General features: G+C 31.4%; 1 protein-coding gene across 1 annotated transcript; it reads right to left on the reverse strand.

Annotated features, from left to right (window-relative positions):
* Positions 1-2,902: 2,902 nt before the first annotated feature.
* Positions 2,903-9,319, reverse strand: LOC136230293 (wax ester synthase/diacylglycerol acyltransferase 4-like). Its single transcript, XM_066019327.1, has 5 exons — positions 9,074-9,319; positions 7,134-7,739; positions 5,380-5,739; positions 3,758-3,895; positions 2,903-3,666 (listed from the first exon to the last, which is right to left on the reverse strand). Exons 1-5 carry the CDS (start codon positions 9,278-9,280, stop codon positions 3,526-3,528), a joined length of 1,452 nt encoding a protein of 483 aa, XP_065875399.1. The 5' UTR covers positions 9,281-9,319; the 3' UTR covers positions 2,903-3,525.
* Between the last annotated feature and the right edge of the window lie 2,238 nt (positions 9,320-11,557).

The following is an 11,557-nucleotide window of genomic DNA, read 5'->3' on the forward strand; positions in this document are numbered from 1 at the left end:
TGAGTAGACGAATAGAGCAAGGTACTCTTGCAGATTCAACTGCCTTGTAATCGGTTTGTGCTCTACCTTTAAAGAGCTCAGTATTGGATTCAAAAATCCCGGAGGACTCTGGGGACTGGACGTAGGCAGAGAGGCCGAACCAGGATAAGTGATACTGAGTAATTTCTAAACTCTCTCTTATAATTGCATGTGTTGTTTACTTTATTTACTCAGCATATAAATTGCCTAAACTGATCTTGAGTAAGTAAGTGGTGCTGAGTTAGAAGCTGACCTCCAAGAGTGTCAATTCTCAACTCACAAGAAAACAACTTTAGTCAACATCTGACTAAAGTTGTCTTCAAACATATCTCACCAAGCTGACCATAAACTGAGTTAACAAACTCTCAAAATAACTTCCAGTCAGCTTAATTAAAACGCGAAAAAGTTATATTAATTCCTAACCCCTCCCTTGGAACTAATTACCAGGGACCAACACCTTCAACCTTTATTTTAAAAATTATATATTCTGATTTTTTTTATTTTATTTAAGTGAGGACCCAACAATTATTTTTAACCCAACTTAATTATTTTCCTTAATTTCACCCAAGTATATACTTTCGTAATTTATAGAGACTAAACGGTAAGGAATTTGGCCAAAGTCCAAATTAATGTTGCTCCAAATAATATTTAGAACATTCTGAAGTTAACCAAATAATTTTTCTGCACTTATTTCGTATGTCACCGGAAAATATCACCGGTGTTCGGGATCCGCCTATCGGAAAAAATTAAAGTTGATTGTTTTGAGAAATTAATTATACCACTTTGTTCCTTATGATTCCAGGAGTCTAGAATCACTCTCAAAACACCCAAAATCAACCGGAAAATTAAACTTTGGTTAGATTTCTTACTTTTTTCGGTGTAGCTCCGATTACACCTCAAAACTCATTGCATGCATCAAAATCTAGTGTATCCATAGGTAAATCGACCCCTTGAGTCCATTTTTGGTGTTAGAATTGCAAAAGAATGAACATAGGACCGAGAAATAGAGAGAATAGCAAAAGTGACGAATTTTCTCTCTCTAAACGATTTTTAAAAACTCAAAATCTCACAAGTTGAGAGCTTCATTTTGGTATAAAGAACGCCAAAAAACGATGAAGAAATGAGGAAGAATGGAGTTGGAGAAGATTGAGGAATGGAAATGGATGTCAAGGGAGAAGGCGATGATGAAGATGATCCGGATATCATCTGTTATTTCCTCAATATTTGGCCAAATTTCACTTTGGTCCTTCCTCTTTTAATATCTTTAAAATTTTCTCAAAAGTAATTATATTTTAGCTTTAAATCCTTCTAATTAATTCATTTTAGCAATTAGCTTAAATATATATAATTTTGGGTATTATACTACGGCAGCAGAGGAAAGGGGAATACCTACAGGGCACCACAGGCAAAGGCAAATGCCACAATCAACCAATGCAGGGAGGAAACAGATCTAGCCAAAGAGGATAACTTACAGAGTGAAGGAGGGAAGTTCACACTTACCAAATAATAGTACCAAAAACTCGTTGCACTCCTGCCGCAGAACCACCAAGGGAAACCTTCTACTTCCACCACCAGCATTAACACTTTTGCCAAAGACAACAATTCTGGTAACTCCTTTCATATTGCTACTAATAAAACTGCCTTATCATGCTGGATTATCGACACTGGAGCCACGTATCACATTGTATGTGACGTTGGTTTTTTCAGCTCATACACAAAAATTGAGAATTGCTAGGTCATTTTACCAAATGGGGAGAAAGTGAAAACATAATATATAGGCAAAGTCATTTTAAATCAAAATTTTGTCTTACACCGTACCAAAATTCGACTATAACCTGATATCCACTAGCAAACTCTTAGACTCAAATGACATGTGCATTGTTATAACTGGCTCGACGTGTGTGATACATGATGCCAAGAACTAGAAGAAGATTGGCTGGGCTAAGGAGCGAAAAGGGTTATACTATTTAGAATATCCATTACCTAATGCAGTCAATAGTGTTCATGTTGTTTCATTTTCAATTAGGGCAAGTGTATGGCATTCTCACCTAGGCCATCCCTCTTACGAGAGATTGAAGGCTTTAGGAATACCATGTAATGATTGCAAGTTATTTAAGGAAATGCCATGTCACGTTTGTCAAAGAGTAAAACAAAAAAAAACTACCTTTTCCATTGAGCAACAACATAGCAAAACAACCATTTGACCTAATACACATTGATATATGAGGGCCTGTTAAGGAATCATGTTCAGACAAACATTACTTCCTAACAATTTTGGATGACTACATTAGGTACATGATGCGCGACGCCTAGTAGGTATAGTGGATGGGAATATGGATATAAGTATAAGTGTTACGTGTGTGTGTTTTTAAACTCTATTAGACGCTACTACGTAGGGGCAAGTGTACCCCATCGTATCAAGTAATAATCCGGTTAAGACCGGGTATCGAATCTGCGGGATTTATGACTATAAGTATTAAACTACTCGGTTCTATTCGTTATCTAAGCGGTGAATACTTTAGGTTGGTTTGGGTGACGACTACAAACTACTCCTAAACTATGGTGAGACAGATTTATATAACCGAAAATATTTTTTTTACCTTTTAAGTGTCAATTATTTGATTATCAGTTTGGGCAAGGACAATTCAGTAACATCATTCTTTTTTTGTTCATTTTCTATTTCAATAATTTTTGGCGTTCTCGCAAAGCTAAAAATTCAGTCATTGACCTAATTCCTTCATTTCTCGGTTGATGTAACTATTTACTACAAGATGGTCCAATAGATGGAACTGTTTTCCATCAACCTCATTGGAATAACAAAATTAATAAAAGCAAGATTGTTTCAGATAAAACTTTTATAAGAGCATTGCTTAAAAATAGGAAATTCAATGTCAACTTCAATTTAGCCACAAGGCAAGACCAAAAATGCAAATCTTCCGTAGCTGTCCTACATCACTTCATGATTACATTTTCTTAGTCTACATTGATAAATAAGCAATAACAAATACTAGAAAGGTAGTTACATCAGTTATCGAGGACTTACGATAGTCCTGCTTTGGGGTCTATTTGTCCAAACGAATCAACGATCTTCTTATATATTTGAAGTCGTCAACGGTCTATTCATTGGCAAAGATCACATTACCAAAATTAGCCATATTACCCAAAAATATATATTTTTGCGTCGGTTCCGTTATACTCTGACATTAATATATAGCTTTGCCTTCGGTCTATATAATTGAGCGATGCTAATTATATATCTTTAGCTTCGGTCTGTGAAATTGATCGAAACTAATTATATATCTTTAGCTTCGGTCTACCAAATTGATCGAAGCTAATTATATGTCTTTCCACAAGCATAAAAGCTAGTAGTCAATCAGAAAAACAGCTCGGGTGGCAAGGCCACGCTCTCTATATGAGAGTCGAATAGAAATATATAAATTACTATTCATATAATTTATATATATATATATATATATAAACCTTGAATAAAATAAATAAATAAATAATTTACATACAAGAGTAGTTAAATATCATTTCAAAGGCATTTTCTATGCAAGATTTGAACTTTTGAGGATTTATAAAGTCTCTTTCTGTTCCCACAGCAATCCTAAGTTGTCCTTTGTAGCTCATCATTGTTATAGTAAGACTCTGCAATTTACATAATAAGTAATTAATCAGTTAATTAATTAATGATAATAGATAATTAGTGGTAATTAATTAGTAATTATTTAAAAATTACCTGAGGTACTCCAACTACCATAAAGTATAAACCTTTAACAGGATGATTAGCTAAAGCCATTTGTTCAACTGGTCCAATTACATTTGAAATTGTCATGCTTGAATTTCTCAATGTGTTATGAATATACTTGGCTGTTGCCTGCCATTAAAATAGGGATATAAATTTTTTTATAAATAGAATTAAGTATTATTTAATATTAAAGAATGAGATACTCTTATATATAAGAACGAATCACATTTAGTCCAGTTTAGACCGAAATTAACACGTATATTAAAGAAACATATTAAATGTTTGCATTCTAAACCGCAAGACTTTCAAAAAAAAAAAATCACAAGACAACTATTATAATATTTCGACAATCTGCTTAGATGTCTAATTTTTCATAAAATATTTATATTTGAAAAACAATTGTTTTTCGACTTCTACAATCTTGGAAATATCAATTCTTCCATCCGATTAGTAATCATTTCACGTGCGATTTAACCCCTCTCCTTAGAAGTAGGCTAATTTCCATCTAAATTTAACTAAATGCATTTAATTACTATTATACTAAGGGCCCATAATTTTCTTTTGAAGTTCAATCCATCTAATGATGAATTGGTCTTGGATTATATCACACCAGCCCATAAATTGTACAGGCCCAACATATCCATATATGGGTCAGCCCATCACAAGTTCTACTCTTCCTCTCAATCTCTACTATATATATATACATTGGTAAAGTATAACCTTAAATTTTTGTTACAACTGTAAATGAGCCAAACTGCTGACCGTAAATGATCCAAGCCACTAATGAGCGGTTTAGTATTCAAATCCGTTTATAAATAAATTAAGCTTGAGTATAATTTTAAAGTTCGGTTCGTAAATGAGCCATGTTTGAGTACCGTGAAACTCAATTTGAAAGCTCGCGAGCAGGATCGGTTATAGATTCGTGAATAAGTTCATCAACAAACTCGATTATAACGTTAATGAACAGACTGGTGAGCAAGCTCGGTTTTATTATTGTTTTAATAATAGTACTCCTATTTTTGTAAATTGAAAAAGTAAAATTACCTAGTTTTGTATATTTCAACACTACACTACGTAGTATTGTCTTAAAAAAAAATTCAAATGAGATTGAACTCTATTGTGGACATAAATAATAAACTGTTCGCGAGCAAAGTGTGTGAACAAGTCGCCACCAGATAATTTTCTTAATGAACCGAGTTCGAAACAGGATTTTGAGCTTGAACAAAACTCGAGATCGAGAAATTTGTCCATTTTCTGCCAAGCCTAATCAATTTTTCGTTCATCAATTTTCTCTAGCTTTGTGTGTGAGATTGCTTATAAACATAATTAATTAGTTATTCGCGAGCAAAATTCATTAACAGAATTTACAAGGTGCCCACGAGCAAAGTTTGAGAACAAATAAACTACTTATTCTTGAGCACCTCACGATTAGATAATTTTCTTAATGAACCGAGTTCAAACAGCATGTTGAACTTGAACTAAGCTCGAGCTCAAGAAGCTGGTCCATTTTGTACCGAGCCTAACATGAGGAGGCCAAAACTCCACTCTGTTAAGCTCGATTACAGTCGTATATGTAGTATATATTTAATTTGGAGATAGATATGTATATGTACCTCGGAGCCTCGGAGTCTTCTGAGAGAATCAAGGAGTTTGCCGGTGAGATTGACAGCAAGAGAACTTCTTTTCCTCTTAATAATATGTTGAGCTTTGTCAACAAATTTAAGTGGATTAGAAAGAGAATCATCATCTAATTCAGGCATTGAAACATGAAGAAATGCAAATTGATTTCCCCAAGCTGATTCTGCAACCTTTGGCTTAACCATTTCTTCAACTGATTTATAACCACTGATTATTCTTGTATTAAGTAATACTAATGCTGTTGAATTTTCTTTTCTGGATTTTTCTCCACCTTCTGATTCCATGTATTTTCTTATTCCATAAAACATTATTCCTGTAATTACATCATTTATTGTCTGCAAAAAAAAAAAATTAACACAAAATTAGCTCAAACCCATTAAAGGTTAATTAGATACAGGAGACCAGTGGATGCGCAGGGGGCGTTTATCATCCAGTGGTCGCCGGTAAACGTTAAAATCCTATCAAACTCTGAACTAGACTTTAATTTTTTTATATAAAAACACTAAAAAAAATATCAATTAGCACACCTAAATTACAATAAGCACCCTTTTAAGGATGTAGGCTGAAAAAAAATATTTTAGTATTTCTATGGAAACATTAGTAGTTAAAGAAAATTTAGAACTTTTCACAATAACTTTAACAACACAATTGACCCTTTCATTTATTTTCGGAATGAGGCACTAAAATTGCTTAATTAAAGTGTAAATTTAACTTTAATGTACAAAATAACATCATTTTGAAATCAACATTTAAAAAATGATGCAATTATAGCCCTGTGTAACACAATTTGACGTTTGAAACCTTTGTGAAATGATACCAATTTAGTCTCAAATTCTGTTGTTCATACCTATAATTGCACCATTTTATAATAGTTAAGACTAAAATGATGATATTTTGTACCTAAAATTCGACTTAGGCTAAATTGATTTTCACTGCCAATTTTTAAAGTCATTTTTACCCTTAATTCCACAAAATTGATTCGTTTTATATATTGAGAGTAAAATAGAGTTCTTTTAATGGAAAAAACAACTAAATTAAGTAAATGTTCATGTACAAATTTAGTCTTATAACTATATCAAGATAGCGAATTCAGCCTCCACATATAAAACAATACAATCTTAAACCTAATATTTATTGGATGATGCAATTTCAAACCTCATTTAGGAAATATGATTTTTTTTTCTTCCTATGCAATGTCATGTTTTGGCCTTGGAATCGCTAGTATTTTGAGCACACAATAAGTCTTGAAATTGCAAGGTCTCATAAACACTATACTTAAAATTGCATTGTTTTATTTATAAAAACTAAATATGTTCTCTTTCAATAATCATAGGACTAATTAGAGTAGAACTGCATATGAATTAAATGTTCTTGGGAAATTGTAAGAATTTAACTCCAACGTAAGACATAGACCATTTCAGCTTCAACATTTGTGAAATTATCCAATTTTAACCATATATAACATAACTTGACGTCTAAACGTTTGTGAAATTATATCAATTTAGCCAGAAATTTTACTGTGGACAGGAAATCTCTCCACTCAGATGATGCCACATCATCTTTTGCATTGACATGGCATAGTAATTTGAGTAGACCAGTACTATCCTGTTCCATTGTAGAATTTTTCCAATTTAGTTTCATTTCACAGACGTTGAAACTAAAATGATACCATTTTTTATCTTGGAGCTAAATTTACAGAAGTATATATACATATGAACTAAATTCTTACCACTCCAAGCTTGGCCTTGATTTGTTTAACATGATCAAGAGAGAAAGTGATAGTAGACAATCCAATAGGCTTAAACTCCACACCATCTTCCCCACTTCTAATTGGAGATTGATCATCTTCCACAACACTACTTTTCAACAACCCCCATCCAAAATCATACATTGTATTCACCATTGATCTCATCAAACTTTTATTCTTAGGACCAAACAACTTATTCATCTTCTTCTTCAAACTCAAACCACTTTCAACCTTTGTCTCTTTACTTGGAAACCTAAGTGAAGGAAAAGTCAATGGAAGTGAAGGATTATCTACTCTTTGTAGACATGAAAGAAGAGCACCCATTAATGAAAATCCATCTCCTAATGCATGATGAAGCTTGAAAATTAGATTTCCTGCTGCATTGCTTGTTGGGTATTTTATGATGTGGATTTCCCATAAGGGTTGGGTTTGTGGAAATGGGTTTAGAGATATTTTTGATATGTATTGATCTAAGTGTTTGTCATATGATTTTGGGGATAAGTTTGAGGGGAAAATTGGGGTGTTTATGTGGTTTTTTAGGTTTACTGATACTCTTTTCCATTGTTTTACTCCTTTTTTGTCTTCAACCTGTTGCAAAATATTGATTAATAAATGTTAGAACTTGATTAACTACACCATTAAAATTAGGAGTTAGCAAAATTTACCAATAAACTGAAATAGTAGTTTAGTTCGATTATTTATTTAATTTGGTTCCGTTGGATTCAATTTTGAAAGTGGGATACTTTAGTTATCATTTTATCAGTTATCGATTCTGTTATTTTTCTAAAAAAAATGAGTGTAATCAAAAACCGAACCAAATTATATATATAATATAATTTTTTTTTATTTGTTCATGTATAATATTTATTCTACATATTTTTTTTTGTAAGTTATTATAACGAAGTTTGGTGTTATTGGTTAGTAACCAATCCGAATAGAGAAAATTTGATTTGGTTATAATTGATTGGGAGTTTAGGGGTTAATAGGTTGTCCCTTAAACTTAGGGGGTAAAATGGAAAAAAAAAATTGAAAAGTTCAAGAGCTGCGTATGTATCAAGCCTCAAAAAAATATGGAATAGAAAATAATTATGAAGTTTTAAAAGTTTACATAGCCATTGAAGTTTTGCAATTATTGAATGCAAGAGGACTAAAATACGAAACTATTGAATACAATTGAACAAGAAAAACGGATTATTAAATGTAATTGAATAAGCACATAATCATTCAGAATACCTTAAAAAAGAGATTCATTTAGAATTTTTAAAAGTTCAAGGGTGTAATTGAAGTTTTAAAAGAAGTACAGAGTGAACGCTTTAAATAACTATGGGTTAATTACATTTATGATACTTCAACCATCGGTCATGTCTATCAGTCATGTCTCTAACATTCATTCCTATGTATAATTCTTGTTGTAGTAGACTAAATATTTTTAAATAGGAGTAAAAATAAAGTAGATGAATACATGTGACATTTAATATTTTATATTTATTGTAGGAAACATACTACCTTAGACTATATATATATTATTATCAAACTTTGACGAGAAAACAGAAAAACACGAATTACATATACAATTCATATGATACGGCATGTTTGATACGATTAGCATTTCTTATTGCATATACGTCATATATAACCATATTAAATATTACTTAATACGATTATATATCAAATAATATAGTTATAATACGATAATTCATTTTGACACAACATTATATATGGTAAAAAGATCATACAATATGGTTATGACACGACAATCCATTTTCACATATAACTTTGTACTAAATGATATAAATTGCAACAAAAATAATAATCGTCTTAGATATAATGTTTCTGTAAATCGCACTGTCGTGTTAGAAATTGACAGCCGTATCCAAATAATTAATTAATAAAAAAGAAAAAAGAATGATAAGAGGAAATACCATGATGGAAGAGAACCTAGGGTTGATAGGGAGAAAAACATGTTGAAGCAAAGAGAAAGTAGGAGAATCATCAATGGCAATTTCTGATTCCAAAACAGCAATAACAGATACAGATAAAGCTGAACTATTGAAATATTGTCCAGTTGGACTCACTGGTTGTTCTAAAATTTCATCATCTTCTTCTTCTCCAAAATGCTTAAACTCCATTGATTATTTCTTTGATCTTGATGAATTGCACTTCCCAATCACTTCATTGACTTATATATATATATATATATATAAGAAATGATAATAAATAATTTCCTGCATTGCATTTATTGGAGCAGCAAGTTCATGAGTTGTATAGCACTAAATTGCATGTGATTTATTAACTTCTTGTCTAACTTTTTTCACTTTTAATCTCAAGTTATGGTTGGAGTAGGTGAAATTGTAACATTTTAAATAATTTATTAGTTACTGTGTCATAGCAAGCTGTTAAGTCTTCATATTTAGGGTAAACTTTTAAAAAAAGCAATATGCTTTCATTTTTTTTTTTTTTGTCAAATTTATCTGTAAAAAAATTTGTTCAAATCGGATTGAGATTTTCGTTTGCGACTAGGAGATCATTGAGGTTTTTTTGCTTTACTAAAAAAACAATGATCTCAAAATCCAAAAATTTATAAACCTGATGATATTCTAAGAAACGTTAATTCTTCGACTTATTAATTTTAAAGTCATTAAGGTATTGTTTATTGAAGAGAGAGAAATCTGCAAAAATGATGATTTTAGAAAATAAAAATTTGGTTCTGATAGTAATTGTAGTACTAAAATATTTTAATTCTTAAAATTTTTCATTTTGAGATCGTTAACTAACTCGCTTTTAGTAAAACGAACTTCAATCATCGTTTGGATTAAAAAAATTACATATATGAGTTTGAAAAAAAAAAGTGAAGACATGAGTTTTTTTAAATTTACCCTTTTAACAATACGTTATTTAAATTTTAACTTTTATTCTATTTAACTTTTTAATCCTAAAATATTTGAATTATTAAATAATTAAGTTTTATAAAAATTAAAATATTAAATAAAATATAATTTAAAAACTAAATATATATTATTAAAATATAAGGATTAAATAGTATGTTAAATAAAAATAGGGGACTAGTAAATTATTTACTCATTTTACAGATATTGCCATACTGCCTTACTCGTCATAAATATTTCTCTTTCTCTCTTATATGTTTTTACTTTGTGTTAGATTTGCATGATCACTTTTAGTAAGCGAATAGGTAGTAATTTATGACTGCATTTAATGAGAAAAAGAAAATTCTTGAATGAGAAAAAAGAAAATTTCAAAATAAAACTGTTTTTTTTTACCAAATTCATTTATCACATTTAACTTTTTTGCTCGCAATCAGACTTGGTTATAGGGTCATGAACAATTTAACGTATAAACTCGATTATAATGTTCATTGTCAGACTTATGAGCAAACTCAGTTTAATTAATGTAATAATAGTGTTTCTATAATGGAAGAATGTAAAATTACGTACTTTTAAGTGAAACTTTAGTTTTTGTAGGTTTCAAAACTACGTAGCTTATGCACATAATTAATAAGTGGTTCGCATGAAAAGTTCATGAATAGAATTAACGAGTTAATCGCGAGCAAACCGTGAACAAATAAACGAGTTAACTTGAGAGCAGCCCACGAACAAATAATTTTCTTAGTGAACCAAGTTTAACCTCGTTCATTTTCTATCAAGCCAAGCATGAGTATACCAATGCTCCCTCGACTAGATTATAGTCATATAAATGTAAGACCACACAATCCACATAGGATCGAATTCGGTTAGAAGAAGTATCTAGATACATGTATTTCACTCACTCGCAAGTTAGTTGAATGTACTGTTGGGACAGTGTAGTCTTCTGCATAATTCCCTTTGAGTTGGTAATTGAAACATTTCACGCATGAGATGTTCACTTTTTTCTTGTTCATGTGCCTATTGTTCCTTTTCTGTTTCGGCTTCTTTGGTTCCTCAATTTGCTCTTTGCATTTGCCATTGATGATGTGGGCATCCTGTCGACGATATATGAGAAGACGAGTGGTGGACTAAGTTGGGTTAAAGGGGAATCACACGAAGGCAAAGAGAAGATCATTTTGCTGAATAACAAGGTCACACGTTGTGTGGATCCAATATTGAGCCCCTGCTTCTCATTTTGGTAATCCACACGTCCTATAGGATCCCATACGCAGTGTGGACCATGAATTCAACCATCTAAAATTTGATTTAAACGCTGACACGTTGTGTGGACTTTTAAAAATGCTTTGCAAGATCAATCTTGTCCCTCGCTTCAGCTTTCCACTAATTACAACTTTATCACCTCTTATTTACAACTTATGTCACTCCGTATTTACAACTCATGTCACTCTTTTATCTTTATCTCATTTTACCCTTTAAACTTCATCATGCATTTGCATTTTTACGATAATTTCATTTTTAGGTTTC

This window comes from Euphorbia lathyris, chromosome 5, assembly GCF_963576675.1.
Source record: "Euphorbia lathyris chromosome 5, ddEupLath1.1, whole genome shotgun sequence".
NCBI lineage: Eukaryota > Viridiplantae > Streptophyta > Magnoliopsida > Malpighiales > Euphorbiaceae > Euphorbia > Euphorbia lathyris.